Here is a 24,623-nt window from a genome sequence, read left to right on the forward strand (position 1 = left end):
TTGTTCTGCCAGCTGTTTGATCTGTTCTTCCTTTTTAATAACATAACTTTTCAAGAAACAAATGAAAATATAAATGGACACTAAATAAAAGGTCTTATTGAACCCGGAAAAAAATAAACCGCAGGCAAAATTCACGTCACACGTGTTTCGTGTCACATGTGATGTGTCTGTAGTAGTATTTGGTTTCTTATGTTTTTAAATAATTTATGACGCCACTGCAAACTTTATCGTTACATTGTTATATTATAATGCCATCATATTCTGTGCAGGTAATTAGCTTACTTCGCTGTAAATAGAAAAGCCTGACAATATCACTGCTAAATGTATTGTGGTATTCCGCCATGTTTCTCACTGGCACGGCCACAACTCGTGAAGAAATGGGCTTAAAGAAAAAAAAATAGAAAATCCCGAGCCTCCTACTAGTATGTACGACATTGTGGTGGCTTTCATGTGTGTTCAACTCGACAACATAATGTATACGAGATGACTTGAACTCACCAAGTGTATATTTGCCAGAGTTACTTCCTGTGTTTTTACAGCTGAGGTGGTGTTTGGATGAACACAGAACGTTTTGTTGATTTGTTTTTATGTAGGCTAGTCCAGTGACGTTTAATAAAGAGTTTGTTTGAAATCAATAAGAGCTTCTGTACATGTCTGACAGAAATACAGTCGTGAATGCAGCATTTGAAAAAGACAAGAGGCATGAAGTGATTGACTGCCAAAAAACACCCTTTAATCTTTAAGGTTTTAAAAATGTATATATATATTCAAAAATTATATATATATATATATATATATATATATATATATATATATATATATATATATATATATATATATATATATATATATTTATTATTATTATTATTTTTATTTTATTTTTTTTAGAGCTTTGTATGGGATACCATTTAAATTTGTGTTTTTTTCATAAACACAAACTGCCCTCCACACAGTGCTATTCTATCCAGTTACATTTTAACACACATTGTGTTAAAAATCTACACAACTTAAAATACCATCAACACACTCTGTGTGCTCTTTTTACAGTGTATATACATATATAATTATATTATATATCCAATTGTTTACATACAAATATTAAAATAATTTGTTTATATTTTTTAGTAATGAGTATTTATTTGTAATGAATTATTTTGTGTTTAGCAGATAACTGAAGAGTTGTGGAGGTCTTCTGAGAGGAGGAAACATGATGGAAGAAAACCCTGTGAGTTAAAAATTAATGATGTTTTATTAACAAAGTTCGGGAGGAACACGTTCTAATGATCAAACAATCAAGTCATTCCAACCAGCTGTCAGCAATCAGAAATCAACAGGTCCACTCAATCAGCATGATTAAAGGCCTTTAAATACACACAGTCGACTCACCCATATTCCTCGACAGTTTTCAGCATCCCTCTACCACCCCATCTCCTCACACTTGCCTGGTTATCATCCTAACCAAGAGACACGGGGGGAGTACTCTGGGTTCGGGCCCAATTTTCCCCCGGACAGCACGCCAAATACGCATAACTATTCATTCTCTGATCATTCGTAAGTGTGAACTCGTGAAATCATGAACCTTATTTGAAGACGTAAAACTATTGACCTGCAAAAGTTTAATTTTAATACATTTGATGTATGATGATTTGATTTGATATTTTTTTTTTTATCGAATTTGTAATAAATTGTAAATTCTGTAACAAGTATGGCACCATATACCAAATGATTTTTTTTTTTTTTTGCCTTTGACAAATGGAAATACTATTTTTAAATACTATACACTGTAAAACATTTCTAACCCTCCCAAATCAAAAATTTCAAGTGACCGATAACATCTAAATTTTTCAATTGGCCCAAGTGAAATTCTGTAAATTTAATTTTATAATTTACAGAATTTCACTTGGGCCAATTGAAAAATGTAGATGTTATCGGTCACTTGAAATTTTTGATTTGGGAGGGTTAGAAATGTTTTACAGTGTATATAAAATTAAAAAAACGTTGACAGATGAGAATATAACCCTAAAATGTAAAAGTAAATATATCTTAAAGGGATAGTTCACCCAAAAATGAAAATTGTCCCATGATTTTCTCACCCTCAAGCCATCCTATGTGTATATGACTTTCTTCTTTCAGCCAAACACAATCAGAGTTATATTAAAAAATATCCTGCTCTTCCAAGCTTTATAATGGCAGTGAATGGTACCCTATTTTGAAGCCCCAAAAAGCACATCCATCATTATAAAAGTAATCCATACGGCTCCAGTGAATGTAATGCTACGTGACATTGTTTACAAGCTGTTCTGAATCTTTAACATACCTTATGTTCATTCATGTTTATCCTGTAAATGATAGAAAAGAGAAAGAGATGATAGCGTTATATCACGCTTGATTCACTGATCTCAGTGTTTAATCCCTCAGTGTTTACATTATTAACAGACTTAAATTTGACTTTACCACCACTGTGAAACTACAGCAACAGTTCCAACAACACTCCGTTATAATGATGGATTTTTAAACATGTCATGCACAAAAACAAAAATTAACAACAGCATCCTTTAGAGTCACACACAAACATCAAAAATCAGCATTTCAATCTCAACAATGGTGGCAATAAAAAATTTACAATAAAAAAAAAATATATATATATTTTTTTTTTTTTTTATTGTAAATTGACTCTGAACATCACAAAACTGCTACAGAAAAGTCAAAGCAAAAATACAAGCAAAAAAAAAAGGTATTATAGAGCATTTAGCAAAAAGTGCAATTGCAAACTGAGAGTAAAGTGTATAATGTGCTTGTAGTTTTGCAGACTTGGTCTGAAGATTCGGTACATGTGTGAATGCTTTCGCTGAGTGAGCCTCAAGTAACACTTTTACTTTCTGTGCAAGCAATTAAAGCAACACTATGTAACTTTTCGACCTTCATAATGTATTTCCAAAACCCTTGTGATGGTACATCGACTTACAATAGGTTGAATGACACGTCTGCCATAGCCTGACGGGGTCTGTATCGCTTTTACTGGCACTATGTAACTTCGGGGTTCGGGTAGTTACCCGAGCGCAAAAAGAAACAGCATACGTCACTTCCCCCACCACTTCGTCAAATTTGGACGCGAGAGGCCAACCAGCGTTTGTCTTCCGGCTTTCATGCGTATGCTTTTGGGGCTGTTTACACCTGGCCACTTCATGCGTTTTCTCAATTCAGATAGCTATCCGATCGTGAAAAGACCAGGTGTAAATGCCCTCCGAAACGCATTCGAGACGGATTTGAAACCGATCGCTCAAAACCACTTCAGGAGGAGGTCTGGGCCGCACTCCAGACGAAACTGGACAAGTGTAAATGCATCTGGTTGTTGAAACCACATATGTAAATTGTACTCCTCCCAAAAATGCTAAATAAATAATAAAAAATAAACGCGTTTTAGGCTATATGTAATGTGATAGCCAGATATGACGACGCTGAATCACCGCAGATGAGCAGATGAGCATCTATTTGTCAAGTCAACGTGCAAACTATCGCAAATCAAAGTGAAAGTAAGACGCTTAACACACAATCATCATAATTAAAAGTAAAGAAATGAAATGATCTTACCAGGGCTGTTGCCGCTCTCTCTTATTGCGGTCTTTGATTTTGAAAATGTAGCTGATGATCAATAAAATGCAGCTCGTATCTGTTGCTTTCGGTGACGTGCACTCCAATAAATCTGCATATAGCGCGGGAATTGAAGATCGGATTTAAATCCGTTTCGCAAAAACACATTTATGTGACCAGGTGTAAATGGAATCGTTTTGATAAATCAGATAGCTATCCGATCTGAGAAAACGCATGAAGTGGCCAGGTGTAAACAGCCCCATGGCCAAAGCAGCAACGGACAAAAAAAAAAAGGTCAGAAGTAAGCCTACAGTATGTCTAAACGGCGTGTCCAAGTTTGGTAGGGGCTACCAGTGCCATAGAGAGAGAGAGTTGCGACACTCCCATAGACCTCCGTTGTAAATAATGGCGGCGCTTTTAACCGCCTACTTCCGGGATATGAAGATCGGAATAGTTCCAAACACTGTCATTTGGGCGTTGGACACCATTCACTTACATTGCTGCGCGTCGAGTTGTTCCAGAGTTAAGTTGCCGAAATATCGACCTCTTTTGAATTGTCAACTGTCTATATTGTATCAGAGGCCCTTTGCGATGCTTATACTGGTCTTCATTTGTACATGCACAGCGTAATTATTTATATTTTATGTTGGTTGTTTCAACCAATTTTCAAGCACTGCCTGCTAGCTAACGTTAGTTAGCTAGCGCGACTTCGTCAGCTAAGAGTTCGGTAATGAATCGCTACCACCTTTATAGCAACTTTTATTTAATTTAATTTTTTGGGATATACTAACTTTTCATTATGTTATTATTGTCTTGTGTGAAGCGGCTTGTGAGAACAATGCTGGACCTTTAGGATTGTTATGGCCATCACCAGTCCTGTCTGTTTCATGGATCACCTGCCCCTGGTTTTTGTTTTTCTTGTTCACACACACAAGCACACATTTTTGTTGTCTGTCATTGTTTAATAAAAAATATTTTATTTGAAAACCTTCATTTGTATCAGCCATGCTTAAATTCGTTTTTAATCTGTTATAGTTTTGATAATGTGTATGGCTTAATCTTAAAATAATATTCTTAGTCTTAACATGATTATGTTTCACGTTGTGGTCCTGGGGGGTGGCCACTTTCATCAGAAGAAGTGAGCTAGCTTCTAAGCGAATTCTGAACGGACCGCCACGGCAGACCTCTTTGCGTGATCACGAAGGTAGGCTAATGGCTGAATCAAAATTTATAAGCAAAATCACGGGAATCAATAGCCTAATACAGCCCAGTTGTGCTAAAATAAATATCATGAGACGTCCATCATCAGATGAATGATATGGAAAAGTTAAGTTAGAGCCGCTAAAGCCAGTGCTACTACCCATGCGAACATGAACACTATAAGCTTTTCCCTCCAAAAATATAGCCTAAAACGTATCTCCAAATGCAAAACTGCCATTAACAAAATGCAATAATGCTATAACAGCTGAAAAAGTACTTGGGTGTGTGTTTTATTTTATATTTACCGTTCAATAATGCAATCGCTGCTGTCTGTCCCATAGAAGAACATGACAGCCAGCGTACGTTTTGGAACTATTGGGGCTTACATGAACCACGTGACAGCCATAGCGGCGACATCAAAGAGTGTCGCAACTCTCTCTCTCTATGGCTCTGGGGGCTACATTCTTGCAAGTAAATAATGCATGATTAGACGGACAAAATCATATTTTAGGCTAACTAGCCTAATGACTGCAGGCTGATAGTCATGTTTGTTTATTTATTTTTCTGGTGAAAGTGTCTTGCCTCAGGTTATAATGCAAATCGATTTTTCAACTTTGCAGATTCATCTATGGTAGCTTGATATTATAATGTTGACGATATATGGCTATTACCTCCCACACAAACATTGAATTGAATTAGAATTCTGTAAAACCTTAGCTAATAGGCTACTATAATGACGCTGGCTTGTAAACGTGAGCTACGCGATATTTTGGCGCTTGAAAAAAATAAAACCCATGAAATTATATTCATTTGACATGCTGAAATACTGTACCTGGGTTGAAGACATTTCACACTCAATGCAGGCAGTCTACCCAAGACGTGAGAACTCCTTTTGCAGAGTTCGAGTAACGGCTTGTCAACAAATGCACGTGTTAACCATGTAACCATGACAGATTTTACGACAGTAGTAGAAGACAATACTGTTTCCCAACTGTAGGGGGAGCCCGAGAGCAAAAGTTACTTAGTGTTACTTTAATAAACAGTAATGTGTCATGCTCAGAAATTCAATAACAAGTAACCACAGAATTAAGATTCATAAAGACTATTTAGTTTTATCATATGCTGAACACTAAAGGGGCTCAAATAACAATATTTATATGTGAATTTCATAGATGCATATTAAGAGTACATATTTTTTCCACCCTAAAGATGCATGGCAAAAAACCCGAAGATGCCGGTGAGGACGGTGATGCCGGTGATGCCAGTGATGCCGGTGATGACAGTGATGACAGTGATTCCTCAAATAATAGCATTAGGCACCCTCCTTCATTCAGTAAGTGCATTTCATGATGAATTTGATCAACATCAGTTTTGTGTTAGCAGCTTCAAATCAAATCCTCCTCAGAAAATGACAATTTGTGTTTACTAAATATATTTGAAAACAAACATGTTTAAAGGGAAATTAATATTAAATTTAGTCCTGTGTATATAATATCGATTGATCCATAAAATTCAGTGCTAAAATTCCTTAATGCATCGCGATTCTCTCTTCTGAGCTTAAGTTTTTTCTTCAAAATGATTTATGATATGTTGGAATCTGTCAAAAAATGACAGCGCTACACATATATGAAGTTCATAGGGTCAGCAAAGTCAATTTTGAGAAAACAACATACCTTAAAATCCCTGGTAATTAGGGCTGTATATCGTTAAAAAAAAAATGTTGATATCAATTTTATGCAATCCGTTTTAACAAGTTTACATTACATATTACCTAAAAAATATTTCTTTCAGTTTATTGACTTTATTTTACAGACTCAAAGACTCATATAGGCCACTGGGAGGCAGAATATAAGCCACATAAAGCTTGCCTCAAAGCACTGGCAAAAGTAGCCTAATGATTATTAATGTGTCGGGAAAAAATAGCAAGGAGACATTTTAATTGTCTTTTAATAAACTAGTGTTTTCTGAGTCAGTGTCGGCTGCGAAGATGACGTTGACGTTGTTGACTCTTCATCTCCACAGTATAGTGAACGCCTACAGAGAGAAATGCACATTTTATTTGGATTCCATAATCAGAGAGAATTTGTTTTCAATTCGAATTGGTTTGTTTAAAAGTAGATAGATATTTCAAGCTTTTCATATTCCTATTTATCATTTTTTGCGAGTATATACGCTGAGTTTCGGCTCATTTGACGCTCTCCAGTTCTGCTTGCAGGCGAAGATGGAGCAACTTTCTGCTCTTAAGTTTAAGTTATTCCGCTATTCCTTCATCAGATTTGTTGTGTTGCCGGTCTTGACAGCAATTATCTTATCGCAAATATTGCATCTTGTGCTGTTGGCATCTATGGGGGTAACTTGGGACGGTGACACACTACAGCCTCACATGAGCCGCGTCTCTGAGCGTAACCGGTGTAAACTAGTGTTTCTCCTTGATGCCACAGCCAATCATTGCTGCATGCTTATCGGCTCACTGACGTTGATGAGATTAACCCCTTAGGTATCGAAATTTGATACAGAACGACAAGAGATTTTTTGATATATGTGGAAGTAAAATAATGTCAAATGTTTTTGAAACAAAAAGCCTGTTGAATTGCACTACTTGAAAAAAATAGGCATTGCATTAACCATGCTTGCATTTTAATGAATTGTATTTTTAGGGCTTGCATTTTTATGGGCTGAAATTCAGCATGGTTGAATATTTAAGCTGTGAATATTTCAATTAAAAACATTTCAAACACCTTTTCATTATTAAAAATTCAATAATCCATATTCACCTTTCATATTTCACTTCCAAAATATTCAAACTGTTTTAAAATACAACCAATAATATTCAACAGGCAATTTTCGGGCCATTTTATTTCGCTTTGCAAATTCGCTTCCACAAATTCAGTGGTTCAAATTCGACAGTAAATTCAACATTGACGTCCAGGAACTGCAGGAAAAGCAATAGATTACCGAGCATACTCTCCATCTGCTGTTAGTCGACCTCACCATCAGATGGTGCAAAAGCGCTTGTTGTTGACGAAGACCAGCAAAATTAGAGCAAGTCATTCATTCATAAAACTCATTTACAGCAATGTAAGTGTATTTGTGATTATTATGACGGTTGTTTTATGTTAAATTCACGTGCCTTCACGGTTACTTTTCCTGTGTAGCCTATGCATCTTTCTCTACCGTGAACGAGATTATAATGTTATTCCCCGATGCGGATGTACAGATCCAATGTTACATTTTTGAGGTTGACATATATTTCTCTTGGTTGTTTAGTTGCCTTAACTTTATATTGTGGCGATGTGCTGCATCCAGGCTATTAGGGTTTCCCTCAATAGGCTACTTCTGGACATATACAACGCTTAACGTAGATTAATGGACTACAGTGATGTAAAAGACCAAACTCGCAGGCAAGCAGATGGACTCAGAATAACGCGCAAAGCTGAGCGTTTCCCAGTGATAGACTGGCATAAAGTTGGCTTGATGTTGGACATTCGCACATTTAGGGACCGTCTCTAAAGTGTACACGACTTTGGTATACACGTTTCTAACTTCAATAGCATTTGAATAGAACGACTTTCAGTCATAAAACCCACTGTAAAGTGTTCATGTAGTGTCAGGCATAATGCGCACCCTTTGGATTTTTGATATTTATTCAAATAAATTTAAGTTTGCTATTGAAGTTAGAACATACCTGTGTATCCCGTTTTGGCCGGGAAAGTCCCGTATTTTACCCTTCTTTCCCGCCGTCCTCCGGTATTAGTATTTTCCCGTAAATCTCCCGGTTTTTAACATGCGTTATTAAAAAATAATAATAGGCTAACCCGGGCACGGGCAGAGTAAAAAAAAAATATCTTAATCTGAGTCTGTCAGTAGCTTCGCGATAACTGCCTCCTGCAGTAGCCTACTACAGGTACTGTAGGTGGCAGTTGTCGCGAGGTTAGTGTGTGAGGTCAGATGATGAGTGACAAACCCTTACAGTCTATGGTGACAATGCGGGAAAAAACTGAAAAAAAAAGAAAGAAAAAAAAACAGAGACAGATGATGGACGCTACAGAGACGGAAGGCACTCCTGCCAAAAAACCAAAACCCTCATGTAAATACCGCGAATGCAAAGTCTGCAACAAATTTGTACAATAACTCACTAAAAGTAAAGAAAAGTTTTGTGAAATGAAAATAAAATCTGTAAAAGAAAAGCAATATGAAATGAAAAGAATGTGTGGAATGAAAATAAAATGTAAATGTAAAGACAAGCAATGATAAATGAACAGAAAATATGCAAATAAGCCTTTAAATAAATGCTCTTCATATGGGGGGGGGGGGGGGGGGGGGATTTCCCTTATTTTCAAATCCAAAACTTGACAGGTATGAGTTAGAAATGTGTATGCCAATGTTGTATGCAACTTTAGAGACGGTCCCTAAATATGCGAATGTCCAATGTCAAGCCAATTTTACATTTAGTCATTTAGCAGACGCTTTTATCCAAAGTGATTTACAGTTAAATTAACAATAGGACAACAATATGCAAGTGCTATGACAGTTTAAGCTAATGCAATACATATAGTATATCAGTATATGTATATCACAAGTAGGCTTGTAGGCTATATCGCCAGTATATCACGAAACGCTCAGCATGAAACTTTGCGCGTCAAGTTCATTCTGAGTCCATGCTTGCCTGTAGCCTATATAGTAGCCTACAGCCTACTTCCCCAATAAGGTGCAAGATTGATCTTTCATATCACTGTATTAGTCCATTAAGCTACGTTAAGCGTTTTGTCCCAACTGAAGGGGAATCCTTGAGTATGAGGTATTGAGGGAAACCGATTATAATCCTGTTCATGGTAGAGAAAGCTGATGACATGTAGAATACACAGGGAAAGTAACAATGAAGTTATTGAATGAAACATAAACACACAGCTTTTGTGTGTTTATCATCTTTTCCACACATACTGACACAGATAATCATTTCCATTTTATGAATGAATGTCTTCGTCAACAACAAGCGCTTTTGCACCATCTGATGGTGAGGTCGACTAACAGCAGATGGAGAGTATGCTCGGTAATCTATTGCTTTTCCTGCAGTTCCTGGACGTCAATGTTGAATTTACTGTCGAATTTGAACCACTGAATTTGTGGAAGCGAATTTTGCAAAGCGAAATAAAACGGCCCGAAAATTGCCTGTTGAATATTATTGGTTGTATTTTTAAACAGTTTGAATGTTTTGGAAGTGAAATATGAAAGGTGAATATGGATTATTGAATTTTTAATAATGAAAAGGTGTTTGAAATGTTTTTAATTGAAATATTCACAGCTTAAATATTCAACCTGCTTTTTGTTTCAAAAACATTTGACATTATTTTACTTCCATAGATATACATATAAAAGTATCAAACTCGATACCCAGCCCTAGTAATACCACCAAATTTGGCACACACCAAGTCAAAACCCACACTGTAAATCAAGTCAAGTCACCTTTATTTATACAGTATAGCGCTTTTTATAATAGGCTACAGATTGTTTCAAAGCAGCTTTACTGAGATAACAGGAAAATTATGCAACAAAGTTTGTTTCCAGAAGAAAATAGTGTCACAGTCCAGCTTAAGTAAGTTCTGTAAAAAAAGTTATTAATTTAGTTCATGTATATAAACAGCCGCTCTGGAGAAAACCGTGATGTCATCGTCCAGCTCAGTTCAGTTCTCATATAATGCTGTCAATGCAGGCAGATCAATAATATTGTTGAATATTAAATGACACTCAACAAATAATAAAAACACTTATACAACATAAATCAACATTACAAAATAAACCAACAACACAGTCTGCTAAAAGTGAACCAAACATAAGTTCAGCAGCAAAGATAAAACCAGCAATCCATAATCTATTCATGCCGCACTGCATGCTGGGTATCTTCATAGTACATATGCACTGTAGAAATACAGCATGATGATGTTTGTTTACTGTAAATAGTTTTTCCCAATAATGTAAACTCACAGTAAAACACTTCTTTAGTGCAGTTAGATTCAAGAGAAGTCATACTGTGAAATTACTGTGAAAGTAATGCAATTATTAACCTAGAATATACTGTAATTTCACACTAAATGTTTAAAAGTGCATATCTATTAGAAAAATATATATTCAACTTTTTTCCATGATATCACAATTGTTTGATTAACATTAATGAGACAGAATAGTGATTTATGGTCTTAAAAATGTATATTAATATTTAGTATTAATATGGTAACATGTCATATGGTAATGTCACAATACCTAAAATAACAGCTTAATTTTTAATTTACATATGTTATTTGTAATTTTACAAAGTTTTGAGTACAATTCAAAATGAAAGAAAATGAACGTCAAAAAATCACAGTTATTTTCTGTAAAATAAGGAACTTCAATATAGAACTGCTGTGATGCGTACAAACTCCATCGTAATAAAACGTTGCCATATTCATTGTCCTCTGTTCAGGAACAAACTAAACACGCTTTTAGGATAGGATTTCATAGGATATGTTAAGGCAGACTCAGAAAAGCCTACTTTAGACATAAGCTGCGTTTCCATTACAGATTTACGCAAAACTTTTGAGATATTTTCTAAATGTCGATAAAAAACTATTGCGAAATGACAGCATTTCTATTAACCGATGTTATGTGACTAAAACGTAATTTTTTCCCTCGCGATAGGTCATTCCAAAAATCATGGTGATGAAAGTTAGTAGGTTTACATATATCATTAATAAAGAATAGTTTATGAATAGTTTAATAAGAACGGTCTCATCTTCTGTCCAAACTTACCGCGTCATCTTTAAAGAATGATCGACTGTTACGTACACCAGGTCACCTGTATATGCAGGTGAGTGCATATACAAACACGGTGAGTAATGTCTTGTCCTGTTATTATCATGCGTCGCGTCTGAATGCGTTGTTGTTTTTGGAGCTCTATCGATTTGATTTATAATTCTTGATTTTTCTCGCTGCCTGCTGTGAGTGTGTTTGCTTCGGAGCTGTAAGCTCCGTCTTAGCCTCGTATTTCCTTGTTTTGAACCATCATTTACTACAATTTCTAGTTGTTTATATTACTACTAAATACAGCTTACCCAACCCTGACGCATAACACGCTAGTAATTCGCTAGCCTGTTAACGCGCCACCCTTGCGCTCAGCTATTTTTATTTATTTATTTTCTCTCGCGCCTTTGAGTTCATAAAAGCTCAGGTGAATAAGAAACACTCAACAAACACGGTGAGTAATGTCTTGTCCTGTCATTATCATGCGTTGCGTCTGAATGTGTTGTTGTTTTTGGAGCTCTATCGATTTGATTTATAATTCTTGATTTTTCTCTTTAAACCCGCTTACAACGAACATTTTCTACTCTTCCTCACTGAGAAGCACTACTGCTCAAACCTCATTGTTACAACGCGGACTGTTGAGCAGACGCGTCTCAAGCCTATTAGTGATCCAACGCTGCATACTCTTAAAGGTTACGTCCGTGGATCACGGCTGAACGCGTCTTCTCCACACTCACTTATAAACAAACACTTTTTTTTCGCCTATTGTGCGTCTACTCTACACCCCTACCACTAAAAAACCTCATAGTTACAACGCGGACTGTTGAGCAGACGCGTCTCAAGCCTATTAGTGATCCAACGCTGCATACTCTTAAAGGTTACGTCCGTGGATCACGGCTGAACGCGTCTTCTCCACACTCATTTACAAACAAACTTATAATATAAATTAGTATTAATATTGATAGCATCACTGGTAGCTTCGTTGCTAACTCACTGTCCATCTGTTAAAATGGCGAATATATCAGATGTAAGTAGTCTACCGCTTGGTGCAGGTGAGGACACATTTGAGCTTCACGCACTGCAGTCTGAGCTGGAAGCTGTTGAGAAACAGATCCACAACCTTTTATTGAGACAGGCCGAGCTGAGAGACCGGTGTTTGGCTCTTGAAACATCACGCGCCGACGCACACAAATCAGTGTTTAACGTTACTAACCCGCTGACTCCGACCGCGTCTACTCCGTGCGTTCCTCAGCATCGGTCGCAATCAGCCATGGTCTCGTTCACTCCGGCTCCAACACGCCACCACGAAGCCTGGGTGGTTCCGCAGCGGAAGACGCGAGTCAGGTTTAGACCAAGACTTTCTCCGACCCTCCCGGTTTTCGAGTTATCGACACAAAACCGCTTCTCCCCTCTACGCGAAACAGAACGCGATGCTGTGATCATCGGCGATTCCATCGTTCGGCACGTACACGCTACGTTAGGTACAAGTAAGGTGCAAAGTCACTGCTTCCCTGGTGCTCGTGTTTCTGAAATCGCTGCTCGCGTTCCCGAGATCCTGAACGGTGACGAGCGCGTCGGAACTGTGGTCCTGCACGCGGGAGTGAACGACATCAGGCTGCGCCAGACGGAGATTCTGAAGAAAGACTTCAGGAATCTAATCGATACGGTACGCAGCACATCGCCTGAAACAACGATCATTGTTTTAGGACCGCTTCCCACGTACCGACTAGGGCATGAAAAGTTCAGCAGATTATTTGCGCTAAATGAATGGTTAATGTCATGGTGCAATGAGCAGAAACTGCTCTTTGTAAATAATTGGAATCTGTTTTGGGAGCGTCCTAGGCTTTTCCGTGCTGATGGCTTACACCCAAGCAGATTCGGAGCGGATCTTCTGTCAGATAACATCTCCAAAATGTTAAATACCCTTTGACTAGTAACCAAAAGTCCAAATCATAGTCTCTGCTGCACCAATTCAACTGATATAAATACTAGTGTAGAACATTGCATAGAAACCGTGTCTATTCCTCGTTTAGTGAGATCAAATAATAAATCTAATGCAGGATCTAGGAAAAATCTAATTGTTATTAAAACAGAAAATGTTGCTATTAGTAAACAAAAACTATTTCTAAAGCTAGGTCTTCTAAACATTAGATCACTCACACCTAAGGCAGTTATTGTAAATGAAATAGTCACAGATAATAGCTTCGATGTACTTTGCCTTACTGAAACCTGGCTTAAACCAAATGATTATTTCGGTATTAATGAGTCTACTCCTCCTGGATACTGTTATAAGCATGAGCCCCGTCTGATTGGCCGTGGCGGAGGTGTTGCAACCATTTATAAAGATATTCTAAATGTTACTCAGAAAACGGGTTATAAGTTTATTTCATTTGAAGTACTTGTACTAAATGTTACGCTCTTAGATGTTAGAAAAACATCCCTATTATCTCTAGCCTTGGCTACCGTATATAGACCGCCAGGGCCTTACGCTGATTTCCTAAAAGAGTTTGCAGATTTTCTCTCAGACCTATTAGTCAATGTCGATAAAGCATTAATTGTTGGAGATTTTAACATACACGTAGATAATCCAAATGATGCGTTAGGAGCTGCGTTTACAGATTTATTAAATTCATTTGGGGTCAAGCAAAACGTCACCGGACCAACTCATCGTCTTAATCATACACTCGATTTAATTATATCACACGGAACCGATCCAACCGATATAGATATCATTCCACAAAGTGATGAAGTCACTGATCACTACATGGTAACTTGCATATTACGTACTGCTGTAATATGTCATGCGGCGTCGCGTTATCAACCAGGCAGAACAATCCTCCCATCCACCATAGATAATTTCTCAAATTGCTTATCTAATCTGTCTCAGCTGCTGCCTGAACCCAAACAAACAGATGAACTAGAAGAACTAACTAGCACTATGAGCACCATTCTCTCTAGAACATTGGATGTGGTTGCACCTATTAAATTAAAAAAGGTCAGAGAGAAAAATAAAGCACCATGGTATAACAATACTACGCATGTTTTAAAGAGAGAAACCCGTATTTTAGAGCGTAAATGGAAACAAACTAATTTAGAGGTCTTTAGAATCGCGTGGAAAGACAGTATGTCACGTTATAAAAAGGCCCTAAAAGCTGCCAGGGCTGAGCACCTCCGCAAACTAATAGAAAACAACCAAAACAATCCAAGGTTTCTATTTAACACCGTGGCTAGACTAACAAATAAACAGACGTCACCCGAACAAAATATCCCGTTACAGTTCAGTAGTAATGATTTCATGAACTTCTTCACTGAGAAAATAGAAAGCATCAGAACCACAATTGTAAACGTTCAATCCTCAATCGCGCCTTACAATTCAGCTTCAATTATCACCCCGAAAGAACAATTACAGTGCTTTACAACTATAGAACAAAAAGAGTTAAATAAACTTATCACTTCATCTAAAACAACAACATGTTTATTAGATCCTATACCAACTAAACTACTGAAAGAAGTGTTATCTGTAGTGGAAGAGCCTCTCCTCAATATTATTAACTCGTCTTTATCTTTAGGTCATGTTCCAAGAACATTTAAACTGGCAGTTATAAAACCTCTCATTAAGAAACCACAATTAGATCATAATAATCTAGCAAATTATAGACCCATTTCAAATCTTCCATTTATGTCTAAAATATTAGAAAAAGTGGTGTCCGCTCAACTGGGCTCTTTCTTGCAACAAAATGATATCTATGAAAAGTTTCAGTCTGGATTCAGACCGCATCATAGCACTGAAACTGCGCTCGTTGAAATCACAAATGATTTACTTTTAGCTTCTGACCAAGGCTGTATCTCAATACTAGTTTTACTTGATCTTAGTGCTGCGTTCGATACTATAGATCACACAATACTCTTAGATCGACTACAAAATTATACTGGTGTTCAAGGACAAGCACTAAGCTGGTTCAAATCATACCTATCTGACCGCTACCATTTTGTCTATTTAAATGGAGAAAAATCGACCATAACTCCAGTAAACTATGGAGTGCCGCAGGGATCTGTATTAGGCCCTCTGTTATTTTCAATATATATGATGCCACTTGGAAATATTATAAGGAAACATGGAATTAGTTTCCATTGTTATGCTGATGACACTCAAATATATATTTCATCACGGCCGGATGAAAACGCTACATTTTCCAAATTGACAGAGTGTGTTAAAGATATAAAAGATTGGATGACGCGTAATTTTCTTTTATTAAATCCAGACAAGACAGAGGTAATACTTATCGGTTCAAAAAACCGCCCACAAAACCTCGCACAATACAACTTTAACATCATAGGATGTCCTGTTACTTTATCCTCTACAGTAAAAGACCTGGGTGTTATACTCGATTGCAACCTGTCTTTTGAAAATCATATTTCTTATGTTACAAAAACAGCCTTTTTCCACCTTAGAAACATTGCTAAGCTACGTAATATGCTATCAGTTCCCTTTCGTGGTCACTCCGAGTTACGTCGGATGACGACGATTGGGGTTTCGCCTAGAAGCCTATCACCTTCGAGTATATAAAACGAGCCAATGGCAATGAAATGCCATGGGTCTGCGGAATTTGCATAGCGTAACTCCGCCCGCCGCAGGGGGTATATAAGGAAGTACGCTGGCACAATGCAGATATGTTTTCGCTTCGGAGCCGAGAACTTCTCCACTCCTGCAAGCCAAATATTCTGAGTTAGTCTTCTCTTACCTTCGAGACGAGCGAACTCTCCGGTGTTGGTGTGACGGCGTTTTCAGCGAGTGCTCACTACCCTGCTGATCTTGTCAGTGATCTGACAGATAGTGTGTTTCTCCCTGTTCGCTTCAGCATCCGCGGAGTTTTTCCTCTCACAAAAAGAGCATTGCACGTGGCACGTCTTTTTAAAGATGCCTCGCCCGTGCACTTCTGGTTGCGGTGGCGAGATATTTTTCTCTGATGGGCACGATCGCTGCTTAACGTGTTTGGGCGTTGATCACGCTAAAGCAGCGTTCGTGGATGACTCATGTTCTCACTGCGGGAACATGACCATCTCTATGCTGCGGTCGAGACTCAATGAGCTCACTAGAGCGAGAGTCCCCCTACCCACACCCCGATCTACTGGTCCCGAGAGGGCTAGTACTTCGGCTGGTGGCCGGGGTGACCTGAGGGTGACTGTGTGGGACATACCGCCGACACGTCCACGGTCCACACACCCCTCTCCAGCATCAGCACCCGCGAGTGTCCAAACTGAGACCGCTGGTCCCTCTTCGGAGCCCCAGCGCGTCTCGTTTGGAGCTCCAGAGGAAGATACTATGTCCATCGCTGCATCACAAGGTGGGCGCGAGTCCTCGGGAAGTGAGGATTCGGCTGTGTTGCCGCCCTCGGGCGTGCCAGCATTGCCCGAGTCTGATCCCGAGCTGACCGCCATGCTTTCCCGGGCAGCCGCGGCCATTGGTATTGAGTGGTCCCCGCCACCTGATCCAGTGCGCTCGCGGCTGGATGATTGGTTTTTGGGAGCGGCCGCTGACACCCGTCGCCGCCCAACCCCAATACCATTCTTCCCGGAAGTGCATGAGGAAGTCACGCGGTCCTGGAAGGCTCCCATGTCTTCCCGTGATCGTTCGACGGCTTTCTCCGCCTTTCCTCCCCTCGATAGAGCTGATGCTTGTGGGTACACTGGGATTCCCACGGTTGAACGTTCTGTCGCGATGCAGCTGTGTCCGACAAGCGCTTCATCACGTGGTGATCCTAAGCACCCGTCCAAAGCCTGTAGATTCTCGTCTACCATGGTGGCGAAATCTTACAGAGCGGCGGGACAGGCAGCTGCCTCTTTGCATGCCATGGCCATCTTACAGGTCTACCAGGCCAAGATGCTTCGTGACATGCACGAGGGTAGGACAGACCCAGGGCTCTTTGATGAGCTGCGCGCCGCCACCGACCTCGCTCTCCGGGCGACGAAGGTGACCGCGCGCTCCCTGGGTTTGGTGATGTCCACAGCTGTGGTCCAGGAGAGACATCTCTGGCTGAACCTGGCTGATATGCGTGAGCCCGAGCGGACTCGTCTGCTTGACGCTCCCATATCCCAGGCCGGCCTTTTCGGCGGTGCAGTCGAGGACTTTGCCCAACAGTTCTCGACTGCTCAGAAGCAGACTGAGGCGATTAAGCACATTCTGCCCCGACGCTCTGCTGCTCAGCCGTCGGTGCAGAATCCTCAGCCTGCTCGCCGCCGAGGGCGCCCTCCCGCGGCTCCCGCCCCTCCCGCACGGCCCCAGCAGCAGCCTTCATCTGGGCCGCGTCGTGGAGGAAGCCGTAGGAAGGCGCCACAGCCCTCTCCAGCCCCGCAGCCCGCTAAACGCCAGGCTAAGCGGCGCTCCTGAGACGGGCAGCTCAGGATTGGCTTTCTTTTCGCTACAGGAGGTGGTAGCAGGGCCACTCCTTCCCCCGGTGGAGGGCCGGGGGAGAATCTTTTGTTCTCCACTCCCCGCTGCTCGTCTCACGACGGGCAGCACCCTAATGTGGTTAAAGAAAGAATCGAAATCCCCAATCCTGAGCCTACAGACCCAGAGGGCCGCAGTGCGCGCCACCCTCGGGTCCCGCCACTGCCGCCCTCCTCTGTCCCAGAGGTCTGGGATGACAGCACGCGCCGCCCACGGGCCACGCTCCTCTCATCCCCCTCTGTCGCCAGACCCCTGCCAGAGCACGCCCCCGTGGGACGCGCGCCCTCCCCTGGCCTCCTCTGGCAGGACGCGGTTAATGACCGTGCCCCCGCACAGGGCCGCGATGCCACCCTCGCCGGTGCCGGTCATTCCGCCTCGCTGCCCCACCGACGGTACGTCTGTGGTTCGTATGACCCCGCTGGTGCACTTTCTGGAGGCCTGGCTAGAGCTTCCCAGACTGTCCCGCTGGGTCGCGAGAACCATCAGGCTCGGCTACGCGATTCAGTTCGCGCGATCTCCTCCCCGCTTCAGCGGAGTCCGCTTCACTATGGTCGGTGGCAATGCCCCTGTCATGAGAGCGGAGGTCGTCACCCTGCTGGCGAAGGGTGCGATCGAGATTGTCCCTCCAGCCGAAATGAAGTCCGGCTTCTACAGCCCTTACTTCATTGTACCCAAGAAGTCCGGTGGGTTACGGCCAATCCTCGACCTGCGCGTCTTGAACCGCTCCCTTCACAGGCTGCCGTTCAAGATGCTAACGGCCAAACACATCCTCCAGTGTGTGCGGCCGCAGGATTGGTTTGCAGCGATCGACCTGAAGGACGCCTACTTCCATGTCTCCATTTTACCTCGACACAGACCGTTTCTACGGTTTGCTTTCGAGGGGCAGGCATACCAGTACGCGGTTCTCCCTTTCGGGCTAGCCCTGTCTCCTCGCGTCTTTACGAAGGTCGTCGAGGCAGCCCTTGTTCCCCTTCGGGAACACGGGGTTCGCATCCTGAACTATCTCGACGACTGGCTTATCCTAGCTCACTCTCGAGACCAGGTTTGCGAACACAGGGACCTAGTGCTCCGGCACCTAGTCCGTCTGGGCCTTCGGGTCAACTGGGAGAAGAGCAAACTCTGCCCCGTGCAGAGGATCTCTTTTCTCGGTATGGAGATCGACTCGGTCGCCATGTGCGCGCAGCTTACGAGCGAGCGCGCGCAGTCACTGCTGACTTGTCTTCGTCAGTTCGAGGACAAGAGTGCGGTTCCACTGAAACTTTTTCAGAGGCTCCTGGGGCATATGGCATCCGCAGCCGCAGTAACGCCGCTGGGATTGCTTCATATGAGACCGCTTCAGCTTTGGCTTCGCGATCGAGTCCCGAGGTGGGCATGGCAACACGGCACGCTCCGAGTCCCAGTGACTCCAGCCTGCCGTCAGACCTTCACCCCGTGGGCGAACCTCAATTTTCTACGGGCCGGAGTGCCCTTAGAACGAGTTTCCCGGCATGTTGTTGTGTCAACAGATGCCTCCAACACGGGCTGGGGCGCCATGTGCAATGGTCATGCTGCCGCGGGCTTCTGGACAGGACCCCAGCGCCTTTGGCATGTCAATTGCCTCGAGTTGCTGGCTGTACGTCTCGCCCTGCACCGCTTCCATGCGCTGCTCAGGGGCCAGCACGTACTAGTCCGATCAGACAATACCGCAACAGTAGCGTACATCAACCACCAGGGTGGTCTACGCTCCCGCCGTATGTCGCAACTCGCTCGCCACCTCCTCATATGGAGTCAGAAGCATCTGAGCAGGGAGGACGAGGAGCAGGTCATTTTGGTTGCCCCGTATTGGCCCAACCGGACCTGGTTCTCCGAACTAGTACTCCTCGCGACAGCACCTCCCTGGCCAATTCCTCTGAGGAAGGACCTCCTTTCTCAGGGACGGGGCACCTTATGGCACCCTCGTCCCGATCTTTGGAACCTCCACGTGTGGCTCCTGGACGGGACGAGGCAGGTTTGAGTACCCTACCACCTGCGGTGGTGGCTACCATCACTTCCGCTAGAGCATCGTCCACGAGACATGCCTATGCGTTGAAGTGGAACCTCTTCGTCAACTGGTGTTCTTCTAAACATCAAGAACCCACGAAATGCCCGATCAGTGTCGTGCTTTCCTTCCTGCAAGAAGGGTTGGAGCGAAGGCTGTCTCCCTCCACCCTGAAAGTGTATGTTGCCGCCATTGCCGCACATCACGAAGCAGTTGATGGTAAGTCTCTGGGAAGGCACGACCTGATCGTCAGGTTCCTGAGGGGAGCGAGGAGACTAAATCCTCCTCGTCCTCCCTTCGTACCCTCTTGGGACCTCTCAGTGGTTCTAACTGCCCTGCAGAGTGCTCCATTTGAGCCTTTACAGTCAGTGGAGCTTAAGTTCCTGTCAATGAAGACAGCGCTCCTGGTTGCATTGGCCTCCATCAAGAGGGTAGGGGACCTGCAGGCATTTTCGGTTGACGAAGCGTGCCTGGAATTCGGGCCGGCTAACTCTCACGTGATCCTGAGACCCCGGCTTGGATACGTGCCCAAGGTTCCTACCACACCCTTTCGAGACCAGGTAGTGAACCTGCAAGCGCTGCCCTTGGAGGAGGCAGACCCAGCCTTGGCACTGCTCTGTCCAGTACGCGCCCTCCGTGCTTACGTGGACAGAACGCGGTGTTTCAGGACCTCAGACCAGCTCTTTGTCTGTCATGGTGGGAAGCTGAAGGGAAAGGCTCTCTCAAAGCAAAGGTTATCCCACTGGATAGTGGATACCATTGCTTTGGCATACCAGCAGCAAGGTCGTCCGTGCCCCCTTGGTGTGAAAGCCCACTCCACACGTAGTGTGGCTTCCTCTTGGGCTCTAGCGCATGGCGCCTCGCTAACAGACATTTGTAGAGCTGCAGGCTGGGCGACACCCAACACATTCGCGAGATTCTATAATCTCCGAGTAGAGCCAGTTTCTTCTCATGTACTCGCTTCAACCAGCCGGTGCTAGATTCTGCTCAGGTGTCTTCGCTTGCTCGCCATTCCTCTCCACGGACGGGATACGTGCGATATTTCTCTCAGGTGAGTCTGATAAGCTCTGAGTTTCCTCCAGCACTGGTTACGTCAACGCCTGAGTTATGCCAATCTGCCATAACGCAGCTTTTGCGCTTGACTAGGTGCCTCCATGTGCATGGTTCCCCTCTGGGCGACCCCCACATGTGTATTCCACTGTAAGTCTCCTTGTGAGCGTGTGTCTTTCCCTTGGCAAGCCACCTTGCCACCCCTGGGGTTTAAAATTCCACCTGCGGCTGGACACCCCAGTGATTTTCCATATGCAGCCCTCTGGGTCATATGTGTATTCTAAGTCCCCCCCATCAATGGCTGGGCATTATTGCATATTTCTCTCTGGAGATATGCTTCCCAGTGTACCTTGGTATCCCTGTGTTAAGTAGGACTCCTTCGTTCGTGCTAGTCTCACAACAGGGAGCTCAGACTCACGCAGGGCACTGGTAGACAGCCGAGGTGGCGTGATTAGACTGGAACCCCAATCGTCGTCATCCGACGTAACTCGGAGTGACCACGAAAGGGAACGTCTCGGTTACGGATGTAACCCTCGTTCCCTGAGTGGGAACGGAGACGTTACGTCTTCCTGCCACTTCCGCTGTACCGCTGAAAAACGCCTGGGGCTAGTCTCGGCTCCTCAGCGAAGACATATCTGCATTGTGCCAGCGTACTTCCTTATATACCCCCTGCGGCGGGCGGAGTTACGCTATGCAAATTCCGCAGACCCATGGCATTTCATTGCCATTGGCTCGTTTTATATACTCGAAGGTGATAGGCTTCTAGGCGAAACCCCAATCGTCGTCATCCGACGTAACGTCTCCGTTCCCACTCAGGGAACGAGGGTTACATCCGTAACCGAGACGTTTCTGATGCAGAAAAGTTAGTTCATGCATTCATGACCTCGAGACTGGATTACTGTAATGCTTTATTAGCTGGTTGTCCTGCATCCTCAATAAACAAGCTACAGTTAGTCCAAAATGCCTCCGCTAGAGTTCTTACGAGATCAAGAAAATATGATCATATAACACCGATTTTATCATCACTGCATTGGTTACCTATAAAGTTCCGTATTAATTACAAGGTATTGCTACTGACTTATAAAGCCCTAAACGGCTTAGCTCCAGTCTATTTAACGGATCTTCTATCGCCCTATAATCCATCGCGCTCTTTGAGATCACTAAATTCAAGGCTTTTGGTCATACCTAGGATATCCAGAACCACCAAAGGAGGGAGAGCATTTTCACATTTGGCTCCAAAACTCTGGAATAGTCTTCCTGATACTGTTCGTTGCTCAGACTCGCTCTCCCAGTTTAAAACTAGATTAAAGTCGCATCTCTTCAGCCAGGCATTCATATAATCCTACAGTTCAAACTACAATCCGGCCTCTATCCAATGCCAGAGGAGAACTGGCCCCCGACTGAGCCTGGGTTCTCCCAAGGTTTTTTTTTCTCCATTAAGGCACCTGATGGAGTTTTAGGACACCATTAGGTCACTTGATGGAGTTTTTCGGTTCCTTGCCACTGTTGCCTTTGGCTTGCTCAGTTGGGGATATTTTGGGGATATTTAATTTAATTTTATCAATCAATAAATTCCTCTTGAAACAAACTTTGTTGTATTATTTTAATTTAATACTGTGAAGCTGCTTTGATGCAATCTGTATTGTGAAAAGCGCTATACAAATAAACTTGACTTGACTTGACTTGACCTGTATATGCCAAAAAAAAAAGAAGCAAAATTTAGCAAAATAGGCTACTAATTTTTTTTATTCCTTGAAAAAACACCTTATGCGAGCGTAAAAACTTTTTTTGTTATATATATATATATATATATACAGGATTTTTTTTTTTTCATTGGGCGTAATTTCAATTTCAGTTGGCGCAATTTGAAGGGTAATGAAAATGCAGATATGCTGTTTATATTTATACATTTGGCAGACGCTTTTATCCAAAGTGACTTACATTGCATTTCAAGGTATACACAATAATATGAAATGATGTTTAATAATAAAATGATGTTTGCATCTACATTAATTTCATACCGATGTTATGAGGACAATTTTTTTTAGAACAATTAAAATATTTTAATTATTTTAATTGAGTAATGTCAAGTCAAGTCTATGTTATTGTAACATAAGCCACTGCCTAAACACAGGCCACTCATCACAGACAAAGCACACAAAATAGTACATATTTTCATATGATATAACATGATATAAAATAGTAATTAATTGCAATTGAAAATATAGACAAATTTAAAAGTGACTTAAATTGCCCATTATTTATTATCATAATCTTTGGTAATGCTGGTGATGGAAATTAACCAGAAGAAAACATTTATCCACAGTGAGCTTGTCTTGCTCTAAGATTTGATTGAATCAGTTTATTGATGTTATTAGAAGTACAGCAATATTTCTAAGTTACATCATGGAAAACATTTAGTGGTTAAACACTTGTAAAAGTTATAGTAATTAGTCATATAATGTATGTTAGCAGAATGTGTTATCTTTTTGAGGCCAATAAAACTAAAAAGCACTCAAAACTAATTTCATATACTCTAATCATGATAAAACATTTGATATATTTCAGGAAACTTGGAACTTGATTTGAAAGGAAGTATTGAAGAACTAAAGTCAGAATTTGACAGAAATCATCAAACTCTCCTTGATAAAATAAAGGAGCTGGATGACGCCACTGATGAACTTGAGTCCATGCACAGGAACTCTACAGTGGGCAGTTTGGTCGGATCATCAGTTGGAGCCGCTGGAGGAATCGCAGCTATAGCAGGATTGTGTTTGGCCCCGTTCACATTAGGTGCTTCTTTAGCTCTTACTGGTGTTGGTGCCGCTTTTGGAGTAGCTGGAGGAGTAACAGGTGGAGCATCAAACATCACTAACATGGTCAAGCAGAAAACCCTGCGTGAGAAGATTGAGAAGATCATCAATGAGTTACAGACCACAATCAAGCCAATGGGAAAGCTTCTAAATAAAATTCATAAAATCACAGAGGCATTAAATAAGCTCGACATTCTGAGAGCAGCAAGAGGTGCTCAGGACGTATTAATGATCGCAGGAGTAGCTAATCTGGCTATACTTGGAAAAACGTGTGCAGAGGCTGCCAAAGAAATCCGTGTGTTTGTGAAGGCTGTCTATGCTGCACGTGGGTCTGCATCGGCTGCCAGAGCTGTGCGTGGGTCTGCAGAGGCTGTCAAAGAACTCCGTGCGACAGCAGTGGTCGCTGGCGCATTCTCCGCTGTGTTTCTTGCTCTTGATGTTCACTGTATTGTTCAAGATTCGAAAGAGCTCTCTGAAATGAATCAACCAGCAGGCAAGAGAAAAGAAGAAGAAATCTCATCGGAAACACTGAAATTTATTCTTCAGATAAAATAAGTAGTTGAACAGTTTAAGAAGATTGTGGAAATAATGAAAGATGATATAATTAAGATAAACATTTTTATTTAACACATTGCTGTGAAACAACACTTCATCTCAAGCCTGGCAAAGACACAGACATGATGATCACAAATGCAAATAAAGATGGAAACCGTGCTTATTATTTTCA

General features: G+C 42.0%; 1 protein-coding gene across 2 annotated transcripts; it reads left to right on the forward strand.

Annotated features, from left to right (window-relative positions):
• The first annotated feature begins 1,164 nt into the window (after nt 1-1,164).
• Nucleotides 1,165-24,623, forward strand: LOC309492491 (uncharacterized protein). 2 transcript variants are annotated; one of them, XM_082161501.1, is made up of 3 exons: nt 1,165-1,225; nt 6,001-6,124; nt 23,652-24,623. In XM_082161501.1, the coding sequence occupies exons 1-3, from the start codon at nt 1,208-1,210 to the stop codon at nt 24,449-24,451; spliced, it is 942 nt and encodes a 313-aa protein (XP_082017627.1). In that variant the 5' UTR covers nt 1,165-1,207; the 3' UTR covers nt 24,452-24,623. The 2 variants fall into 2 exon arrangements, with proteins under 2 accessions (XP_082017627.1, XP_082017628.1); XM_082161502.1 differs by having other exon boundaries at nt 1,193-1,229; nt 6,023-6,124.

Source organism: Leuciscus leuciscus, assembly GCF_965113295.1.
Source record: "Leuciscus leuciscus genome assembly, chromosome: 2".
Taxonomy (NCBI): Eukaryota; Metazoa; Chordata; class Actinopteri; order Cypriniformes; family Leuciscidae; genus Leuciscus; species Leuciscus leuciscus.

Bases quoted from the DNA above. Each gene is read 5' to 3' on its own strand.
- LOC309492491 (XM_082161501.1), top strand. The intron at 6,125-23,651 runs GTAAGTGCATTT...GATATATTTCAG, and splicing joins TAGGCACCCTCCTTCATTCA to GAAACTTGGAACTTGATTTG.